This window comes from Phyllobates terribilis, unplaced genomic scaffold (genome assembly GCF_046119375.1).
Source record: "Phyllobates terribilis strain yellow unplaced genomic scaffold, ASM4611937v1 Scaffold_7__3_contigs__length_470593459, whole genome shotgun sequence".
Taxonomy (NCBI): Eukaryota; Metazoa; Chordata; class Amphibia; order Anura; family Dendrobatidae; genus Phyllobates; species Phyllobates terribilis.
In genome coordinates, this window is record NW_027362767.1 from 368142443 (window position 1) to 368166348 (window position 23906).

Sequence of the window (23906 nt, forward strand, 5' to 3'; positions counted from 1 at the left end):
ACCTTTGGATGAAAATTACTTCGGAAAGAAGTGAGAACTGCTTCTCTCTGACATCTTCCAAATGTCAGTTTCATCCAAAGGAAGTGAGTGTGAAGCGGTCAATTAGTAGCCACTGACAGGCTGCAGGGCTCACATGACACAATAATAATGTCAGGTGAGCCCCAGGAGACTCTGTGCTGACGTCGCTGGAATGCCACCGGAGGTGAGTACAGGCTGTTTTTATTTTAATGTGGGGGAGTATAGCAAAGGAGAAGGGGTTGTCAGAATAGTGGACAATCCCTTTAAGAACCCTTGTACTGCTACATTTGCATTGCAAAGGTGACTATGTAATGCTGTGTTTTCTCTGTAGGGGAAATAGTGGCTGGAATCTCCAGCAGAAAAGCTAGTTGCCCCAGGGCCCATATTCCCAAATGTGTTTTGCTCCTTTTAATTGCATGCAGTTTCACATGGGATTTCTCAGCCTCCATGTTTTTGGTATTTTTTGTATGTACACACCCATTGGTTCACTATGACAATGTGGCCCTTGGACCACAGAAGTTTGTGCATCCCCTGCTCCTGCCCCCTGCATTCTCTGTGCCCTCGTGGCTCCCAACCAGATTGTCAGGGTGGAAATAATGACCAGTATGCCTTCTGATACCATTCAGATCACTGTTTTCCCAGTATGATATGGTTTCACGCTAAAACTAATTCTTGAAAACTCGCCCATTCCGTTTTTATGTTGACCTCCATTCAAGAAAATTCCATTTGTGAAAGGGGCAAGTGTCTCTAAGAAAGTGGCCACTCGGGTATTATTCACTTTTACAAATCTTTTGTTCTATTTAGATTGTTACTATTTAACACTTTTAATATTATGTGTTAAATTATCCTGAAGAACTTACAGTACATAACAAGAAACCTACGGGGGATGTGTAGGGCGGGACGTTGTTTTTATTAGTATTGAATAATTTACACTGCACATAAGTCTATAAATACGCTATGAATGTAATAAGCTTTTAAACCATTTACCATAGGCTTTAAAAATTACATTTCAATTAAAGGGTTTGTCCGGGCCAAAGACTTCGATGACCTATGCTTTTAAGATGAGTCATCAGTATCCGTTCGGTGGGGATCTGACATGCAGCAGCCCCCACAAATTAGCTGTTTTCAACTCCAGGGCAGCCGGAGGTAAACGGAGAATGGATCCAGAACTGCGCCAATCCTTAGACTCACAACAGCAAAAAAGAAAACGATCAAGCATCCCAAGTAATTAAAAGTACAAAAACTTTATTAGCACAAAAAAATCAGACCTAGAAAAGGAAAAGGGACAGATTACTAGCATAAATATGAACAGCATGCATCCAAGCCAGAAATCACCCAAAATATTTATGGTTTATCATGGCGTAAATGCCAAAATTGGCAATATCCATATCATTTCACACCCCACTTGGCCTCAACAATAGCATATAACATATATATAATAATACAAACGTAAGCCTATTTCATCTACCTCAGAGGGCCTCTGACGAAGGCTCCGCTGAAATGCGCGTTGGGGTGAGCGTGCATCCATCGACCCCCTGTGATTTTCCCCCCCATGCACATTTTTTCCTTGAGTTATTTATGGCTAATCCATACACTGTCTGGTGGCTGTTACCGAGAAATGCAGATCAGGTGCTGTTCATTTCAGTAGGAGCTGAGCATCCTTCCTCTGCGGTGGCCATTACACCATGTATAGAGCCCTGCCATTTACTTTTGGCTATCACCAGACATAATTGGGTGTCAGACCCCACCAATCTGATCGTGATGGCTTAAGCTTGGACAACCTGTTTAAAGATCCTGGAACTTCTGAATTTTGTTGTAACCGTTGCTGGCTGGGTTATGGACTGTATCTTTTTAGCTTTACAGCTGTACATGTCACCTTTTGGGAAAATATCAGGAATAGTGAGCTTAAGGCTGCGTGCACACGATGCTTTTTTCATGCGTTTATGCTGCGGAGTTTCCGCAGCGGAAACGCATCGAAAACGCATGGTAATCCGCACCCCATGGTCCCCAGTGGCATTCCGCAATATCAATGCTCATGCTGCGGATTATTCCGCAGCGTTTCTGCAGTGCTCATAAATCCTCAGCATGTCATTTAATTTTGCGGAAGCGCCGCCATTGACTTGCATTGAGACGCATAGAATGCGCGACTGTACATTTGTACAAGCGGCTTCTATGCGTCTCTATGTGCGGATGGTACCCAGTTCTGGAGGAGAGAAGACTCTCATCCAGACCTGGGTACCATTGTACCTGTGAAAAAAAGAATAAAATAATAAATTAAAGTTTATATTCACCTGTCCAACAGCTTCTCTCGGCATGCCGGCAGCGCTGAAGGACCTTCGGTGACGTCACAGTCATGTGACCGCAGGCCATTCACCGCTCTGTCGCGATATGCTGGCAGCCGGGAACCAGACGGGAACGAGCGCTGCTGCACACACCGGGGCCTCGGGGGTGAGTATAGCTTTATTTGTTTTATTTTTACGGTTCACACTGTATAAATCCATGCCGTTTGCATGGATTTATACAGTGTGACCTAGTTGTCAAGCACTTTCCAAGTGATGCTATCGCCTGGAAAGCGCTTGTCAATCTGCATGCGGAAACGCATGTATTCCGCAGGAAAAACGCATGCACAATCTGCATGCGTTTTTTCTGCCAGGGAGATCAGAAATGCTGCAGAAATTTTCTGCTTCATTTCTGCATCGTGGGCACATAGCCTTAGGCTGCGTTCACATTGTCTCCGCCATGGTGCATATTTTTGACGCAATCATGGCAGTGCCGCATCATTTTGCTGCAGGTTTTTTTTTAACAGATAAAAAGTGATGCAGTTCTACCACAATCGCAGCAAAAAAACCCCAAAAAAACCACTGCGGCTCCAATGTACGAACTCAACCTAAATAAGATAAAACCTATCATGTAAATTCCAATGTTAGCCAGCAGGTGGCAGTATTGTGCCATGTGAAGTTGTGATTTCTCGTGTCGCTGCTCTGGATGGGGAGGCAGTCTGCTGTGTAGGCCGGGGCGGACAGATCATTGGTGCAACCTGGGGCCCAAAAGGTAAGGGGCCCACTTCTACCTCTAAAGCCGGTGGAACTGTGTAGTCCGATAAGCTATTGGGCTGCAAAGGGCCCATATATCCGCCAGTGGTGTAAGGTACAAGGGAGCGATACGAAGTATACCTGAAAGTCTAGTAGAACAGTAAACTACTCTTATGGCTTCTAATGCTGATTTCTTCAATTGTATTAACCCGAACAACTGTTCGATCTGTGGAAAAACACAAAGTTAGATAAATCTGCATCAGCTAATTGTGCAATGATTTATGGTGCTTCTCTTCAGATGTGTTTTTTTTTTTTTTGTCTTTTAGGTAAAATGATTTTACCAAATGTATAAATTTACGTTGTGTTTCTATATTCTCAGCTGTTCTTCGGGGGATCATTCCCAATTGTCTCCATGTAGCTGGCAGGTAAAGCCTAATTCCTAATACGCTTCTTAGTAGAACTCTCCCTTTATGAATTGGAGGAGCCAAAAAATTAGATACGACTTTAAAAATAAAACTTTCTACTTTTGCACTGATCAGATGGGAAGAAGGTACAGGCTGGAGCCCTGCATGGGGTGAGAAGTATACAGCAACACCACCGTGAACGACAGTGGGGGTCCTATTCCTGCTCTGTACAATATGGTGCCATTATACTACAATGTGCATGAGCTCTAGGGAAAGTGGGGTCCAATGTGAAATTCTGCATCAGACTCCGAGATCATATAGCGAAAATATCCATCTGTATTTGTCAGCAAGGCTAAGGTCACACAGGGACAGTATTTTGCTAATCATACACTGATTTGATCAGAGAGTGATCACAGTGTGATCCAATTTTTCTCCCGTGAAAATCGGACTGCACTAAGATGTCATCAGAGTGCTGGCCAATTTTTTTTTCCCTCTGCCTCATTGACTTGCATGGCCAACAGCCATCTGAATATCTGATCAAACTCGGTTATGCTGCAATTTCTTTCCTCGGACTGAGTCTGTCCGAGAAAAAGAATCGGACATGTGCACGACCCCATAGAATAACATTGGGCCGAGTTCGATCCGATGTTTTTGTCTGATTGAAAATACAGTCGTCAGCACCCGGCCTACCAATATTTATTTATTTTTTTGTCTTTCTAGGATGGGGAGAAGGACCGGATTAATGAGCAAGGATGGCCGGCTGCCGAGTGCGCAGTGTGGCAAGCGGAGGAGAGGCGGCGATCCAAACAGACCAGGAGAGAGTACTTCAAGGTAACAGGACACACGGCCCATCAGGATGTGTAGAAGGGTATATATCCGTAATGTTGTGGTCTATACACAGATTTCTAACCAATTGCACTAATCTTACAGATGATGAAACGGGTCTGAGTCAGGCTTCATATACCTGCATTTCACAGTTTGTGCACAGCCTGCGAATTACAATCCAGCAGCCGCTCTGCAGACCCAAACTAGCAGCTTTATTTGTGCCTATAAGGCTATTACAGAAATCTGTACATGGTCCTTGAAATGCAAACGTGTCAATCCGCCCTTAGCAATTTATACCCACACTTGTTCATCTTCCTCTTTTGTTATATCCGTCCAAGGTTCTTATTCCATATAATGCAGTTGTTTGTTTACATGCATAATAAGGGTATTCCCATCTCCAAGATCCTATCCCAATATGCAGTATATGTAATAATATTAGCAAATGTCACCAATTAGAAATGTGTAGTTTTTCTGATTCACTGTCTCTTTCCTCATGTGCAGGCATTGCAGGACCTTAGGTATCCATGGTTACAACCACTGATAAAGTGCCAGTAAGCTAGTTGCTAGTGGTCGTAACCATGGATACCTAAGGTCCTGCAATGCCTGCACGTAAGGAAAGAGGCATAGTTAATCAGAAAAACTACTACATTTCTAACTGGAGGCATTTGCTAATATTATTATTATTACACCTACTACATATTAGGACAGGATCTTGGAGATGGGAATACCCCTTTTAAATCATTTAGTTCCGCTAACAGATTTGGATCAGTTTACTAGCAGATGAGACAGATTTTAATTAGCCTGTTAAAATTTTTCTTGATTCAGGCTATGTGCCCACGATGCAGAAATGCTGCATATTTTTTCCGCTTCTCCCTGGCAGGAAATGCGGATTTTACATGTGTTTTTCCCACCAGGTAGAAGCGTTTGTCAAGCATTTTTGCATGCGGGTTATAAAGTGCTTTTCCAAGCGATTTTAGCATCACTTGGAAAGTGCTTGACAACTTGGTCACACTATATAAATCCATGCAACCAGCATGGATTTATATAGTGTGACCTAGTAATAGTTAAAAGAAAAGAGTAAGAATGGTAAAAAATAAAGATTATACTTACCTTCCGATGGCCCCCGGTGTTTTCTCCGCTCCATCTGGTCTGTTGTATTGGTCGCAATGGTGTGAATGAAGGACCTGCGGTGACGTCATTGAGTCATGTGACAGGTCACGCGACCGCCGATGTCAGCGGTCGCGTGACCTGTCACATGATTCAATGACGTTATGGCAGGTCCTCACACTGCTGCAAGCTGTATAAGACACCGGACGCATCGCTGAGGAGGCCGGGGAACTTCGGAAGGTAAGTATAATCTTTATTTTTTATTTTAAATTCTTTTTTTTTTACAGGTACTATGGTACCCGGGTCTGGATGAGAGTCTCCTCTTCTCCAGTCCCGGGTACCATCCGCACATAGAATCGCTTAATATCCGCTTGCGCAAATGTGCTGGCACCGATATTAAGCGTTTCAATGCAAGTCAATGGCGGCAATTACGCTGCGTGTCCGCAAAATTAATGGACATGCTGCGGATTTTTCCGCACTGATAATCCGCAGTGGAAATTTCCGCAGCATGTGCATAGCACATGCAGATTATCATTGGGGACCATGGGGCACGTATTACCAAGCGTTTTTTAAGCGTTTTTGCTGCGCAAAAACGCTTGAAAAATGCATAGTGGGCACACAGCCTTAGACAAAAACCGGTCAGACAGATGTACATATAGCAATATGTGAAACTTTCAGATCCCTTAAAAGCATGTGCAATAAACAGTGCCACTAGGTGGCAGTGAGGACTCGCAAAGTTTTATCGCTACAGTTGACAGGGAAACCAGTCCGCACACCCCCATATTGATGATCGTACTGTCGGCAAAGCCGAGAAAATCAAATATTAATGACTCACAGGCTGTATTCTAACGAGGAATAACGTTTCCTCTAGTCATCAGCCAGGAAAGTGTCCTGGATTGTGTCCTATAAACCTTCCCCAACCCCTCCACATCTCTTAACAATCTCTAGTGGTCCTTAACATCATGTAACATCCTATCGAAATTCAGCCCTATGTGCTACGCTTTAAGGAGTGAATAAGATGTTGTATCTTTATTTGGCACATAGCAATATTAAATGGGTTGTCCTGGCTTGTTGCTCAAGTCTGCAGTCATGCTGTGTGACTGCAGACATGTGAATCCTCACCATGTACACAGTGCGCGCTGTCCTGATTCTTCAGTGCCAGGAGCAGGTGGTCATGTGTGATTTGCATACTTCTGGCCACATTCCAACTAGACTTGTCCGGCCTCACTAAGTTCACTTGTATTGAGTTAAGTCGTGCACGTCTAGTTGGCACATGACTGCATATGCAAATCGCATGCTTGTGGTTACTTGCCCACCCGCTGCCGACACCGAAGAATCCTAAGAACACGCACTGTGAGGATACACAAGTCTGCAGTCACATAGAGTGACTGCAGACTGGAACCACAAGCCTGGACAGTCCCTTCATGGTAATGTTTCCATAAAATATGTATTTAATATGGAACACACAATCTCCACAAACACCTTTTTTTTGGGTGAGTGGAACCGAAGACTAATTTTGAATGAGCATAGATATCAGAAAACATTTTTATTCAGAAACCTATAAAAAAACAAGCAAAAAAAAACAATAAACAGCCTTATGTCACTTTTTAGAATGGGATGTGTTGTGAATAGGAAATGCAGTATTTTGCACAAAACATCCCAAAGTTTGTGTAGCTGGTAAAAACCCATGCCTTTGCACAATATTTCTAATCCGGTCAGGATTTTATTTTCTTTTTCCACAGTACAAATCTTCTCGGAAGTGTTCAAGCGGAAATGACAATGATGAGGTGAGACACCCAGAACGGTCTTCTGTATTTTTCCATATACCGCCTGTTATTATTTTCACACTACATCCACATGAAATGCATGTGCTTGATCACCCAATCCATTGCTTCTTCTATACTCGCTTTCCCTTTTAGTACATAGACATTTCTGTATTATGTTTCAAAGGTTACGCACAGGCTAATATGTGTTTAAACATGAGTTTCCACCTCGTGCTTATCGCTGGTACATGCAGTCTCTTCCCAAACGGTGGGAGTTTGAGTGTCAGGATCCCCATCTGCCTTTCAGATTTACAGGGGTTGTCCGATCTAAAATAAAAAGTCTGAAAACCTGTTAATCCCCCCCCCCCAGTACACACACTGGTCGCTGCCAGGATTTGCCGGGTTGTGAGCCGGGAACAGCGATGATGTATGCGATATACACTTGTAAGGAGTGAGGCTGCACCCACTAGATGGCTTCTGCCCGGGAGTACGCATATCCCATACATCATCACCATTCCCTGTTCAGAAACCGGTGAATCCACGCAGAGTGCGTGCTCTGGTGGAGGATTCATAAGTCTGCAGTCACGCAGAGCGACTACAGACTTTTAATTTTAGACTGGACAACCCCTTTAAGGAGGCCTTCTAAGTGGTCTTAAAGTAAATGTACAACCATTTCTTTAAATTGTCTGTAAAACCGTTTTTAAAAGGAACCTGTCACTTCCGAAAGCGCTATTTACCTGCAGATGTATGGTTAATCCGCTGCATGTAAATAATGGAAGATCTCATAACAATCACTAGCCAATAGTTCAGACTTAAAGGGTAACTGTACATTCAAGTAACTTTTCAGAATAATCTGTCCTGTGTGTATACACAAGGGATTACAAAATTTCTGGCCATTGTGTGTCTTCTATCCTGCATTTTCACCAGTTTTCCCCTCTGCACGCTCTATTTGTAACTTGCAATCTGCTGTTTGCTTGGGAGGGGGGGGGCAGGGGTTGAGCTGCGGTGATGTCTCCCATAGATAGCACAGCTCAGAGAGCCAATGCCTCCTCTTCATTCACTGTTGAGCTCACAGAGAGGACGTTATACAGCAGAGCTGAGGTGGCTTGATCTGAATCCAGCTCTGATGTGAGGTGAAACACTTATTACAGAGCTCTGCACAATGTTTTTCTGTTTGCTCCTCACACCTCATCCCTCCCCTCTCCATAGAGTATAATGGGCTGTCTGTCTCCTCTGAGCATGATGGCCTTGAGTTACTATTTCACAGTGGATGGTGATTTCAGGAGGGAGGGGAAGAAGTGCCTAATAAATGGGGAAAGAACATTACAAAGTTTCTTATATTCTACTGATTTATGCAAAGTTTATTGAAAGTACAGTTACCTTTTAAACTTAGAGCGTCTCACCTTGAGGAGAAATACAGGACAAGCCATTAGTGATGAGCGAGCATGCTCGTTACTCGAGATTTACGAGCATGCTCGGGTGTTTTCAAGTATCTTCGGCAAGCTATAATGTTATGTTTGAGTCAATGTGTTTTCTTGATTTGCGACTGTTTGACTTCTTTACATGTGAGGAATGCTTGTTTCTTAGGCATTCCTCACATGTATTAAAGCTGTCAAACAGTCGCAAATCATGCACACACAGTGACTCAAGCATAACATTCGAGCACGTCGGAGATACTCGGCGAGCACTCGAGCATGCTTGCCGAAAGGGTTAACAGTACACGCTCGTTTATCACTACAAGCCATATAATGTCCAGGAATAGGATTATTCCTAATTTACCCATACAGCAGCCTATTCTGACCTGACCGCTAGATACATGGCGCTAATCATGGACTTCTACATGTAAGGTTTGTATACAGAATTATTTCACTTTAACTTTTTTTTTTTTCTCATTTCATTTTAGCAAAACAGTGATAGTGCAAATGTGTCACCCTCATCTCCTGTCTCATCAGAGGTACATCTTGTGCTTTCTTTCCTTTGATTTTTCTATCCCGTCTGTTATGTCACGTGGTCGCCTTTTTCATTTTCAAAAATATCAACGCTTTGTAAATGCAGTTTATTTAAGATTTGTTTTGTCTTTTTGCTAAAACCCAACATGCCAGTACGGTCAGTCCCCCTCCACCACCACTTCCTTCATTCTCTTTCATAGTGCATTTGCCATGGTGTGCCCATCGTAGAATAGTCTGGTGTGGCATTGGCAATAAGCATGCATGCATGCATGCATGCTCTGTTTATCCGAGCTTACATATTTATAAGACTGTCAGTATGATGGGAGAGGTTCAGCAGAATCAAGCAAACGGTACTTTGCAGTGTCACTCCATTGCAGAGCTCTTATCACTTGTTGCACACTATATTGGCCATTTCTTCTGAGTCGTCTTTGGGGGCGTGCCCTTTCACCCCTCCCTCTCAGACACTGCCAATCACAGCTTGGCAGCAACAGACTGATAGCTCAGCAGCTGAGCTGTGATTGGCAGCATCTGGGAGAGAGATGTGAAAGGACACGCCCCCAGAGAAGACTGAAGAAATGCCTAGTTGGACTGCGAAGCAGAGATTTCACATATTCACATTTGAAATGCACTGTACAAATAAAAATTCTTCAACTCCTCTTGGTCTTAAGGATTCTTTAATACTGAAACACAGCTTGATATTGTGTTATCGTCCAAATTGGTCACACATTCACATTCGTGGCTTTTGGAGCTCACGCAACATCTCTGCAATGGAGAAACACGGCGCAGAACTGAAAAAGGTGCGGGATCGGGAGAGGTCAGGGATTTTTACCAGATGTTTAAAAACCTACTTGGTGGTCAGGGACCGTGCGACTCCGACGCCTTGTGCAAGAGGCTGGTGTCCAGCGGCTCCTCCCTGCCCCGCTTCCATAGACTCACTGGTCTTTCCTATACTAGTCATTGCTGAGATAACAGATCTAGTCTCTTATTCATACTGCCAATAAATATTCAAGTGCCATGCCGCCTGGGCCACTGGTGACTGTCACTTTTTTGCTGGAAGATTAAAAGTTATTTTTGGTGTTCTAAAAATATTCTTTTCATGCATTTAATAATAATAAAAATTTTTTTTTAAAAAAATTGGACAAGTAGATTTTTATACAATACTCCAATGAACAGCCTTTACAAATGGGCCAGGTGTACATAAAAAATTTTGAATTTTATTAATGAAAAAAAAAACTACTAAACTTAAAAGAAAAGTGAGACAAACCACATATAATGCACAGTGCACCACACTGTTATGTCTGTAGTAGCTCGAAGAACCCTCTGAAGCTACTACAGAGGTAAGTGTGTGGTACACTTCCTGACAGAAGTTATGTCGCTTATCCATGTTATGTAAATGAAAGCTTATAACTTGACGTTAAATTCATCCATTGGTTTTATAAATTACTCTTTTGAAAGCTGAAACCCTCCCAATTTTAGTTTAGGTTAAGAAAATAAATTGGCATCAATGCTGAAATATTGATCATTTAATGAACACAGAATGGTCAGATTTTGGCAAGACAAAAGTTTTGTCGCCCACAGAAAGTAATGTGATATTCAAACAAATAATTATCTTAAAATACAAATATATGTGGCATAACATTGGTGAATGAAGTTGTGGTGCTATTAGTCATATTTAATATTTTGTGTGACTTCCATGAGCTTGAAGGACTGCATCCATGCGGTTCAACAATGATTCATACAATTTATTAATGAAGTCATCAGGAATAGCAGAGAATGCCGTCTTACATGCCTCCTAGAGGTCATCTAGATTATTTGGTTTTGTCTTCCAAGCTTCCTCTTTCATCCTACCCCAAACATGCTGAATGATGTTCATGTCTGGTGACTGGGCTGGACAGTCCTTGAGCACCTTGATCTTTTTTGCCTGGAGGATCTTTGTTGCAGAGATGGATGTATGAGATGGACCACCATCCTGCTGCAGAATTTGACCCCTTTTATGATTTGGAATGTAAGAGGTAGCTAATACTTCTTGATATTTTAGGCTATTGATATTGCCTTCCACCTTGCTAATGTTTCGCACACCCCCATACTGAATGTAACCCCAGACCATGATCTTTCCACCACCAAATTTAACTGTTTTCTGGGTGTATTTTGGATCCCTACGGGCTCCAGTAGGTCTCCTGTAGTATTTGCGGCAGCTGTGCTGTAATTCTACTGAAGATTCATCAGAGAAATCCACCTTCTGCCACTTTTCCAGTGTCCATCTGTTTAGCAGGCTGTGGGACTTTGCAAATGCTTTTTATTTGCCTTTTGTTTAGTGCTGGCTTCTGGGCACTGATTCGACCATGGAGGCCATTTCGAGACAGAATCCTACAAACTGTTCTAGTTGACACAGGGACTTGAGGTGACCAGGCCTGTTGGAGCTCTGCTGCAGTGGAAGAGGGGCTTGCTTTGGATTTTCTAACCAATAAATGTTCCTCCTGAGCAGTTGTCTTGCGGGGTCTGCCGGACCTTGGCTTGTCAAACACATCTCCAGTCTCTTCAAATCTTTTTTTAATTCTTTGTACTTGACGCTAAGACACATTAAAGGTGCCAGCCACCTCTGCAGTGGATCTGGTCTTCAGCCTCTTGATAATCAAGGCTTTGGTCGCAGGGTGGATTTTTGACATGTTGTCAGAGCTCAAGTTGCAGTTCAAGTGAAGGTCTGGGGTGCTGGGTTTCTTTTTATACACACCCACTAATTAACCGATCATTTACTGAGCACTGGTGAGGATGTAAACTAGGATTGGGTGCATTATATGACCAGGCAACAAAACTTTTGTCTTGCCAAAATCTGACCATTCTGTGTTCATTAACCCCTTTAAAACCCATGATGTACTATTCCGTACCTGCGCCCTGGGCTTTAAGAGCCAGGTACGGAATAGTACGTCATGGCGATCGCGCCCGCACACAGGCTGTGTGGACGCTATCGCCGCCGGGTGTCAGCTGATTGCGTGTGGCAAGGGGAGGTGATCGCAATACTCACCTCCTCTTCCGGCCTCCAGCGCTGTCTGCCGCGGCTTCCCGGATGTTGCCATGACGACCCGATGTAGTCATGACAACATCCGGGTCACCAGACAGCAGGAAGATAGTTTGGTCATGCGCAGTGCATGACCAAACTCTCTTATCCCTGTGCAGCGCTGACTGCCTGCATGACACAGGGATGGTGCTCCATTCCTGTGCTATGCAGGCGATCAGAATAAAAAAAAGTGAAAGTCCCATAGTGGGACAAAGTATAAGGCTGTGTGCCCATGATGTGTTTTTCAAGCGTTTATGCTGCGGAATTTCTGCCGCTTAAACGCTTGGGAAATGCTTGGTAAACCTTTCCCCATGGTCTCCAATGCAATTCCGCACTTTCAATGCCCATGCTGCGGATTTTTCCGCAGCGTTTATGCTGTGCTCAAAAATCCGCAGCATGTCCATTAATTTTGCGGAAGCGCTGCGTTTTCGCCACCATTGACTTGCATTAGAACGAGCCAATTCTGCAAGACTGCATCTGTACTTGCGTAATTGGCGCGTTCTAATATGCGGATGGTACCCGGGTGTAGAGGAGAGGAGAGTCTCCTCCACACCCAGGTACCATTAAAAAAGCTGTAAAAAAAAAAAAGAATAAAATAAAAAAATAAAGATTATATTCACCTTCCGACGGCCCCTGGACTCCTTTCCTGTGCTTGCCGACAGATCGCGCAGGACTGAAGGACCTGCGGTGACATCAGTAATGTGACAGCAGATCCTTCAGTACAGCGTACCACGATCTGCCGGAAGCCAGCACAGGAGCGCAGCAAGACTGCGGGGGCCATCGGAAGGTAAGTATAGGTTTATTTTTTTTATTTTTTGACATTCTCTCGGGTCACACTATATAAATCCATGCTGTTTGCATGGATTTATATAGTGTGACCTAGTTGTCAAGCACTTTCCAAGTGATGCTAAAATCGCTTGGAAAAGCACTTTATAACCCGCATGCGGAAATGCATGTGAAGAACGCTTCACATCCGCATGTCCCTGGCAGGAAAAACGCATGTACAATCTGCATGTGTTTTTTCTGCCAGGGAGATGCAGAAACGCTCAGGAAAAAATCCGGAGCATTTCTGCATCGTGGGCACATAGCCTTATTGTGTAAAAGCGCCAAAACATAGAAAAACAATATAAATGTGGTACCGCTGTAAACGTACTGACCCGAAGAATAACGCTGCCTTATCAATTTTACCACACGCGTAACAGCATAAAAAAAAAACAAAAAAAAAACAACAATTCCTGAATTGTTGGTTTTTGTTTATTCTGCCTCCCAAAAATCGGAATTGAAAGCGATCAAAAAAATCACGTGCCTGAAAATGGCACCAATAAAAACATCAACCAGTTCCGCAAAAAACAAGCCCTTACATGACTCTGTTGGCCAAAATATGGAAAAATTAGTGCTCTCAAAATATGGTGATGCAAAAACTAGATTTTACAAAAAATGAGTCTTTTAGTGACTGACCGCTGTCAGTCATAAAAACCCGATATGATTCTGGTATCGCTGTAATCTCACCGACCCGAAGAATAAAGTAATCTCATCACTTATACCGCACGAGGAACGGTGTGAAAAATAAACTCTCGGGTTAGGGTTGGGCTCGGGTTAGTTGGGCTAGGGTTAGGGTTGGGCTAGGGTAGGGTTACGGTTGGGATTTTTTTCAAAAGTGAAAAAAAAAAGATGACTATATGGCGACTAGTGTTGAGCGCAAGTGCTCGCTACTTCAGTTTGCATCGGGTACTTGGGTATTCATGGAGTATCGTGGGTGCTCGAGTCTCCGCCCCATATGCTTTGCGACCAAAAAATCCTCGCGGGGATTGCCTGCCATGCACGAGCGATCCCCCTCATGTTTTTTTTTTGGGTGTCTAATAACCATGAAACATGTGGGTGGGGACTCGAGCATCCGCGATACATGGTGCATACCTGAGTACCTGATGCAAACTCAAGTAGCGAGCACTTGCGCTCAAGACTAATGACAACTTATTCAATATGATGACCTAATGTTATCAAATTCTGTGTTGTACCTCTGGGTTCAAAATGTTCACTATACCCCTTGATAAAATCCTTGAGGGGGCTAGTTTCTAAAATGGTGTCATTTGTGGGAGGTTTCCACTGTTTAGGCACATGGTGAAAATTTTATTTTTACGGCTCAGTGTTATAAACTTCTGTGAAGCACCTGGGGGTTCATGGTGCTCACCACACATCTAGATAAGTTCCCTGAGGGGACTAGTTTCCAAAATGGGGTCACTTGTGGGGGGTTTCCAATGTTTGGGCACATCAGGAGCTCTCCAAGCGCAACATGGTGTCCGCTAATTATTCAAGCAAATTTTACATTTAAAAAGTCTAATGGCGCTCCTTCCCTTCCGAGCCCTGCCGTGCGCCCAAACAGTGGTTTTTCCCCACATATGGGGTATCTGCGTGCTCAGGGGAAATTGCACAACAAATTTTGGGGTCCATTTTTTCCTGTTACCCCTGCGAAACTAAAAAAAAATTGGGTTTAACATAACATTTTTGTGAAAAAAGTGAATTGTTAATTTTTTTCTTCCACATTCCAAAAATTCCTGTGAAGCACCTGAAGGGTTAATACAGTTCTTGAATGTGGTTTTGAGCACCTTGAGGGGTGCAGTTTTTAGAATGGTGTCACTTTTGGGTATTTTCTGTCATATAGACACCTCAAAGTGACTTCAAATGTGATGTGGTCCCTAAAAAAATGGTTTTGTAAATTTTGTTGGTAAAATGAGAAATCGCTGGTCAACTTTTAACCCTTATAGCTCCCCAATAAAAAAAAATTTTGGTTCCAAAATTGTGCTGATGTAAAGTAGACATGTGGGAAATGTTATTTATTAACTTTTTTGTGTGACATATCGCATGAAAATTCAAATTTTGAAAATTGCAAACTTTTCAAAATTTTCACCAAATTTCCATTTTTTTCACAAATAAACGCAAGCGATATCGAAGAAATTTTACCACAATCATGAAGTACAATATGTCACGAAAAAACATTCTCAGAATCAGGGGGATCTGCTGAAGCGTTCCAGAGTAATTACCTCATAAAGTGACAGTGGTCAGAATTGTAAAAATTGGCCTGGTCATTAACGTGCAAACCACCCTGGATTGTAAATGGGTTAAATGATCAATATTTCAGCATTGATGCCAATTTATTTTCTTTACCTAAACCAAATTTGGGAGGGTTTCAGCTTTCAAAAGAGTAATTTATAAAACCAATGGATGAATTTAACGTCAAGTTATAAGCTTTTATTTACATAACATGGATAAGCGACATAACTTCTTTCAGGGAGTGTACAGTATATTTTCCTCATATTTATATTTTCCTTACATCCTACATATGGATGATTATGGTGGAGATGGAGAGATGATCTTTTGCTAGTTTTACTAATATAGAAGGATTAGCATGCCACAATGTATGTATATTTAAGATAATTACCACTGGGTTATTAACTAATAAACCTGTATGAATTGTCTGACCCTTGATGTATCCATCTCCTAAACCTTTATTATTGTATACTCCCTGATTAATATTGGTACTACATAAATTGTGTCTCTTTCTTTATTAACCGGGTTTACTCACCTTGTACATTATATGTTGTTTGTATCACTTTTCTTTTTTTTCATTAATAAAATTAAATTTTTAATGCATACCTGGCTCATTGGGGTGTTGTATGGTAATATTGCTTTATGGCCATTTAGCTGGGATAATATTGGTATATATAAATGTAGCTTTTTATGTTGGTTCCTACGTCTCTCATATCCATGCTTGAATTGTCCTCCCTTTTTAGCTACTGGAAATGAGTAAAGCTGCAATCTTTCAACTTCTCTGGAATTTCTTAACATTTTTCTTGTTAGCGGGATTCCCACATTATTTTACGGACATGACTTTTAGTTTGGATATAGTTCACGACCCGTAGTTCACATCCCTCCCCCACTGTGTAAAGCTTTTCCAGAGAAATGATAACATATTTTTCTTCTGAGCCAAGGGTCCAATAAACTTAATGTGACTTGCTTAGTTATATAGTAGCCGGATGCCTGTTAATGAATGGTCAAATGCTGCTAATTATCAGTTTGGGGATGCAGGACCCGCGATAATCAGCCGATAGACACAACCAAATAGAAGAGGATTTTTTTTTTTTTAACTTAAAGCCTTTTTTTTGCAGTAATGTACAGTAGTTTTGTAACTTAAAGTTAAAACTTTTTATATTTTTGTTTTTTATCCTAAATTGTGACTTAAAATAAAAAAATAAAAAAATGTTGTCTTCTTTGAATGATAGGATTGTGAAAGGTCGCATAGTAACTCACCAACGCCATTTGGATTGAAGCCAAGATCTGGTAAGCGTTACTTATCCACTTATGTCCCAGGAACTTCTTTCCTCTGAATTTTCTATTACTTGTAATAAATATTCACGAGGATTAATGAAAAGTATCCTATTTATCTTAGAATACATAATTAAAGGAACACGCCATATAAAACCTTGTGTTGCTTAGTGCGCGATATGATGGGGCCGTGCATAACACGAGGGTTAAAGGAGCTTTTCATGGAGTACCTTTTTTAAACAGGTTGAAGGCTGACTTCAATTTTTGCAGAGTATTAAATCAGCTATCAGGTCCATGAAAGTTGATGTCCCATACTGGGACAAGGTAAAAAAAAAAAAAAAAAAAAAAAATAGTTAAAAAAATAAAAAATAAATCCCAAAATAAAGAACAAAAAATATACAATAAATACATATCTTTATGTAAAAACAAAAATATACAAAGTACACATTTGGAATTGCTGCGTCCGGAACAACTCGACCTATAAAACTGTCGCACAAGTTAACCCTTCAGTGAACACCATAAAAATAATGTGGCTAAAAAATGCTTCATAGTCATACCGCTGATCAAAAAGTCGAATGTAAATAAAAGCTGTATCTCTGAAAACGTCATCTTGTCCCGCAAAAAACAAGCTCCATCAGCTGAAAAATAAAAAAAGCTATAGCTCTCAGAATTTAGCGAGGCGAAACAATTTTTTTCTTTTTTTATAAAATTATTTTTGTGTAAAATAGAAAAAAAATAATATAAATATGGTATTACTGTAATCATACTGACCCGAAGAATAAAACTGCCTTATCAATTTTACCACACGCGGAACGGCATAAAAATAAACACCAAAAAACAATTCCTCAATTGCTGGTTTTTGGTCATTCTGCCTCCCAAAAATTGGAATAGAAAGTGGTCAAAAAATGTCATGTGCCTGAAAATGGTACCAATAAAAAACGTCAACTCGTCCTGCAAGAATCAAGCCTTTACATGACTGTTTACCGAAATATGGGAAAAATTATAGCTCTCAAATATGACCATGCAAAAACTTTGTTTTGCATGAAAAGGTGTTTTTTTTTGTTTAATAGCACCCACACTTAACCCGGTATACATCTGGTGTCGCTGTAATCACACCGACCCGAAAAATAAAGTCGTCCAATCACTTATACTGCACGAGGAACGGCTTAAAAAATTAAAACAATTCTTCACCTGCTGTTGATTTGTTCATTCTGCCTCACAAAGATTGCAATAAGGCTTGGCGCACATTTATTCTGCGCTGAGCGCTTACACTAGGGTTTCCGTGTAAATCTCTAAAACACGTGATTCAGTTGGAACCACCGGCGGAAGATTCCCTATAATGAGGCAGATGGAGGCACCGTGGACGCCGTCTGGCCTATGATCCGGCGGTGTCCCTGTTTTTAGGTCTGTTGCAGTTTTGTGCACCTCTGAAAAGGACAATGCTGAACAGAGGCCAGAGTAACTACTGCCTCATTATAGTAAATGGATCCCTCAGGGGTTTCATCTGAATCACGTCACTTGGAGATTTAGATAGAAACCCCGATGTAAGTGCTCAGCAAGAGCACAGGATAAACTCTTATTATTTATTATAGCACCATTTTATTCCATGGTGCTTTACATGTAAAAAAAGGAGTATACATAGCAGAAACACTTACAATAATCTTGAACAAAACGAGTCAACGACTGGTAGAGGGGGAGAGAGGACCCTGCCCGCAAGGGGTCAGTCTACAAAATGCTATGTAAATTGTTCCCAAGAAAAGCTTCAACTCAATCCACAAAAAAGCAAGTCCCCACTCAGGTCCTTCATCTGTTAACGGAAATATGTGATTTCCACTGGGGGCTATGCAAACGTGTCATAGCGTCCGTTATCTATTCCAGCCAATTTTGCGTTCCAAAAGTCAATTGACTCTCCTTTTCTTCCTAGCCCTGCTGTGCGCCCAAACAGTAGTTTTCCCCCACATATGGGGTACTTAGAAGAAATTGCACAACAAATTGTAGTATTTATTTTCTCCTGTTACCCTTGTAAAAATGCAAAATCTGGGGCTAGATGAACATTTTTATGGGAAAAATTAAAATGTACATTTTTTCCTTCCATGTTGCTTTAATTCCTGTGAAGCACCTGAAGGGTTAATAAACTTCTTGAATGTGATTTTTAGCACCTTGGAGGGGTGCAGTTTTTAAAATGGTGTCACTTCTGGGTATTTTCTTTCATAAAGTCCCCTCAGTCACTTCAAATTTGATGTGGTCCCTAAACAAATGGTTTTGTAAATTTTTTGGGGAAAAATAAATTGCTAATCAACCTTTAACCCTTTAACAAAATTTTTTTTTCCAAAAATGATGCAGATGTAAAGCAGATATGGGAAATGTCATTTATAAATCATTTTGTACAGCATATGACTAACTAAGTTTAAGGATATAAAAATTGAAAATTGCTAAATTTTCTCAGTCCTATATTTTCACAAATAAACGCAAAAAAATTCAACCTAAATTTGCCACTAACATAAAGTACAATATGTCATGAAAAGAGAGTATCAGAATTTGAGGGATCCTTTGAAGCGTTTCAGAGCTATTAACTCATAAAGTGCAGCTGGTCAGGATGGTGAAAACAGGCTTCGGGGTGAAGGGGTTAAAGAGCATATGTTACTTGCTCAAAATTTCGAGTAAAATACCTAGTTGAAATCCCTGAGCTTCCTTGATTCTGTCATTTTTTTCTGTTGTATGCTGCTTTGTTCCATTGCAGAGATATTCACATGTGTTGCTTCTGAAGTGCAATATGTGAAATCTCTTCTTGTAGTGCAACTGGGTGTTTCTTCAGAGTCTTCTCTGGGGGCGTGCGCCTACAACCCTCTGTCACAGACTGATCTAACAGTCTTGGATGCTGCTGAGCTGTGATTGTCAGCATCTGGGAAGGTGAAGGGAAATGCCCGCAGAGAAGACTCTGTAGAAACTCCCAGTTGAACTACAAGCAGCAATTTCTCAGGCTGCGTGCCCACTATGCGTTTTTCAAGCGTTTTTGCTGCGGAATTTCCGCAGCGAAAATGCTTTAAAATCACTTGGTAATACGTGCCCCATGGTCCCCAATGATAATCCGCATGTGCTGTGCACATGCTGCGGAAATTTCCGCGGCAGATTATCATTGCGGAAAAATACGCAGCATGTCCATTAATTTTGCGGAAATGCAGCGTAATTGCCGCCATTGACTTGCATTGACTCGCTTAATATCCGCATCACTACATGTGCACACGCGGATATGAAGCGCTTCAATGTGCGGATTGTACCCGGGTCTGGAGAAGAGGAGACTCTCATCCAGACCCAGGTACCATAGAACCTGTTAAAAAAAAGAATTTAAAATAAAAAATAAAGATTATACTTACCTTCTGATGGCCCCTGGTCTCCTCAGCGATGCGTCTGGTGTGTTGGGCGGCTCGCGGTGGTGTGAGGACCTGACATGACGTCATTGAGTCGCGTGACCTGTCACATGACTCAATGGCCTCATCGCAGGTCTTTCACACCACCGTGAGACATCGGGGAGACCGTGGGCCATCAGAAGGTAAGTAAAATCTTTATTTTTTACCATTCTTATTCTTAGTTAAAAAAAAAAAAAAAAATTACTTGGTGACACTATATAAATCTATGCGGGTTGCATGGATTTATATAGTGTGACCAAGTTGTCAAGCACTTTTCCAAGTGATGCTAAAATCGCTTGGAAAAACGCTTGATAACCCGCATGCAGAAATGCATGCAAAAACACTTGACAAATGCTTCTACCTGGCGGGAAAAACGCATGTAAAATCCGCATGGGTTTTTCCTGCCAGGGAGAAGCGGAAAAAATATGCAGCATTTCTGCATCTGGGCACATAGCCTCATACTGCTCAAATTTCTGCAATGGAGCAGAACAGCGCAATACATGAAAAAATACAGCAGAATCAGTGAAGCTCGAATTATTAAAGGTATTTAACAACATTTTTTTTGGGCCCAATGGACAGGTCCACTATGATTACAGGGCAAATTAACAATTAAACTGTGCGAAGTTATCCATAGCCCTTTAAGGGGGGGGAACCTGTTGGCTAATTCATGTTGTCTGAACCATGAGCTTTGCTTGACATACATCAGGATCAACTTAGTATTGCACAACTGGTGAAATTATTATCACTGTTTCAGAAGTTATTACAGGTTTTCACACATGTGCAATACTAAGGAAATCCTGAAAATGGGACCTCTTGGTGGGGTGTACAAATAGGAGAAAAGAAGACCCCCACCAACCTTCCCTAATTTCCAATTTTACATACCAAGTTGTGATGACAAGTTCTCCTTAAGGTCAATGGAGCCAACAGAAACAGCCACACTGCAGTCAGACACTAGAGGAAGCGGCAGGGCACATGTGTGACCTCCAATGCATTCACTACTAGTGATGAGCGAGCATGCTCGTTTAACCCTTTCACCGAGCATGCTCGGGTGCTTACCAAGTAGCTCGACGTACTCGTATCTTTTATGTTTGAATCCCTGCTTCTGCATGATTTATGGCTATAAGATAACCTGAACACATGTGAGGATTCCCTAACAAATAGGCAGTCCCTGCCTGTGTTGAGGCTGTCCCAACAGCTGTAAATCATGCAGACACGGGGACTCGAGCGTAATATATGAGCACGCCGAAGATACTTGGAAAGCACCCGATCGTGCTCGGTGAAAGGGTTAAACGAGCATGCTCGCTCATCACTAGTAGTGAATGCATTGGAGGTCACACATGTGCCCTGCCGCTTCCTCTAGTGTCTGACTGCAGTAAGGCTGTTTCTGTTGGCTCCATTGACTTTAAGGAGAACCTGTCACAATTTAGTATGTTAAAATAAAGGTATGGCCATATTGGCGCCATTATACTGATTTAATAGAAACCTGTAGGTATCTATTAAATCAGTATAACAGGGCCATTATGGCCATACCTTTATTTTAACATACTAAATCGTGATAACAGGTTCTCTTTAAATAGCTGGGAGTTTACCTGTGCGCTGCTGCTCTGAGTTTATGCAGTGAGGAGCAATGGTGGGCTTAGTACCACTATCTTGGTGACTGGTGGGGGTCCCAATAATTATACACTTGTAACCTATTCTGTGAATAGGGGATATATTATTTTCTTTGTAGGATAGCCCTTTCATTTGTTTCTGATGTTTTGAGTCTTTTTTTTTTTTTTTTGCATATTAAAATGCATATAGTGATCGCTTCATATCACATTTGGTTTCCTTTCTATTTCAGCTTTTAGTCGCTCTTCTCGTCAAGAGGGTGGGTCATTAGATCCAGGTTTCACAATGCGAAGAAAAATGGAACATCTAAGAGAAGAAAGGGAGCAGATAAAGCAGCTGCGAAATGTATGTGAGACTGGGGCTATGCTGCCACTTCAGAGTACAAAACAGCCATATACCATAATACAACGGGAATGTGCACCATGTGTGAGAATGATTCAGACAAATAACGATTTGCCTATACAACCAAACAAGTTTTTTACCTTTTACCATTCTTCCCCTGATTTCCAGACTTAAGATTCTTGTTCTCCCGTGGCAGCAAGTCTACAGCCAGAAGGAGAGAATGGAACTGCCTGGTACAAATACACCCTGCTACTATAATTAAAAGTCTATGGCCCTGCCACAATGGCGAGCAATGCGCTCCTTCAGAAAATGAATAGAGTTGAAGGGGTGCGACTGCGCGCTCCATGCAGCTCCTACTGGATGCCGTCTTTCTACCATGGGAGAATAGGAAGCCTAAGACCCTTGTTCTTTCTAGTAATTGGTGTGGGTCCCTGTAGTGCAGTTGATGTTTATCTAACAATTTTTACAGATTGAAATACTATATTTCGGATTTTTTTCTTTTTGTCAAAATCAACAGTGCATCTGAAAACGAAAATGTATAAAGAAAAAAACTGATGCTTCTCTATCTAGTCCTGTTTTTTGCTGCTGAAAACCAGCATGTTTTATTCCAGTCTTTGATTAAATAAGTTAAAAGTATCCTCCAACAGTAAGTTGACTATAAGACGTGCCACTGCTATGACCATCAGCTTTAATGTAGTGGAAAAGCTGGCAGCTAGGCTAGGTTTTACTTGAGTGCACTGTCTTTGTAATGCACAGACATGTCAGATCTCCCTGAGCATGACACAATTTTTTTGTTGCTGCTTTTTATAGCAATCACTAGCTGCTAGGAAAGTAATTCTTTAGTATGTTTAGTTCATCGCCACTTCTTATTCTCACAGCTCTGTCTGTGCTTAGTGCGAATTCAAGCAATGGAACGTTTTGTCATCTTCCTTCCTTCTTTTATTTCTTAGAACCAAGTGTCTATTCTCAAAATACAATGAAGCGCACCTGTGCTATTCACTAACAGAAAAAAGTTTTCAATCAACTTCAAGAAAGAAAGAAAAAATAAATATTTACACAATGGGGTAAATAAGTATTTGATACACTGCCTATTTTGCAAGTTTTCCCACCTGCAAAGAATGGAGAGGTCTGGAATTTTTATTGTAGGTACACTTCACCTGTGAGAGACAGAATCTAAAAAAAACCCCCAGAAATTCACATTGTATGACTTTTTTTAAATCATTAATTTGCATTTTATTGCATGAAATAAGTATTTGATAAAATAGAAAAAGAACTTAATATTTGGTACAGAAATCTTTCTTTGTAATTACAGAGGTCAGACATTTCCTGTAGTTCTTGATCAAGTTTGCACACACTGCAGCAGGGATTTTGGCCCACTCCTCCATACAGATCTTCTCCAGATCTTTCAGGTTTTGGAGCTGTCACTGGGCAACATTGAGTTTCAGCTCCCTCCAAAGATTTTCTATTGGGTTCAGGTCTGGAGACTGGCTAGGCCACTCCTGGACCTTGAAATGCTTCTTACGGAGCCACTCTTTAGTTGCCCTAGATGTGTGTTTCAGGTCAATTTCATGCTGGAAGACGCAGCCAAGACCCATCTTCAGTGCTCTTACTGAGGGAAGGTTGGCCAAAATCTCTCGATACAGGATCCCATCCACCCTCCCTTCAATACGGTGAAGTCGTCCTGTCCCCTTTACGGAAAAGTACCCCCAAAGTATGAAGTTTCTCCCACCATGTTTTACAGTTGGGACTGCTTCATGGTTGTACCCATCCTCCTTCTTACTCAAAGCACGGCGAGTGGTGTTGATACCAAAAAATTCTATTTTGGTCTCATCTGACCACATGACCTTCTTCCAATCCTCCTCTGGATCATCTGGATCAGTGTTTCTCAACTCCAGTCCTCAAGACCCACCAACAGATCAAGTTTTCAGGATTTCCTTAGTATTGCTCAGGTGATGAGATTATTGCCTGTGCAGGTGATGCAATTATCACCTGAGAAATACTAAGGAAAACTTGAAAACATGACCTGTTGGTGGGTCTTGAGGACTGGAGTTGAGAAACACTGATCTAGATGGTCAT

The 23906-nt window shown here is 41.6% G+C and overlaps 1 protein-coding gene across 3 annotated transcripts in view; it reads left to right on the forward strand.

Annotated features, from left to right (window-relative positions):
* The window catches only part of LRCH2 (leucine rich repeats and calponin homology domain containing 2), a 90093-nt gene that overhangs the window by 46639 nt on the left and 19548 nt on the right, over positions 1 to 23906 (forward strand). For 2 of the 3 annotated variants that reach the window (XM_073641352.1, XM_073641354.1), the window contains 6 exons: positions 3430 to 3475; positions 4175 to 4285; positions 7129 to 7173; positions 9053 to 9103; positions 16431 to 16488; positions 21721 to 21833. In XM_073641352.1, coding sequence (XP_073497453.1) covers positions 3430 to 3475; positions 4175 to 4285; positions 7129 to 7173; positions 9053 to 9103; positions 16431 to 16488; positions 21721 to 21833 — 424 coding nt within the window. The remainder of the gene's footprint in view (positions 1 to 3429; positions 3476 to 4174; positions 4286 to 7128; positions 7174 to 9052; positions 9104 to 16430; positions 16489 to 21720; positions 21834 to 23906) is intronic. The other variant, XM_073641353.1, reaches the window with a different exon arrangement.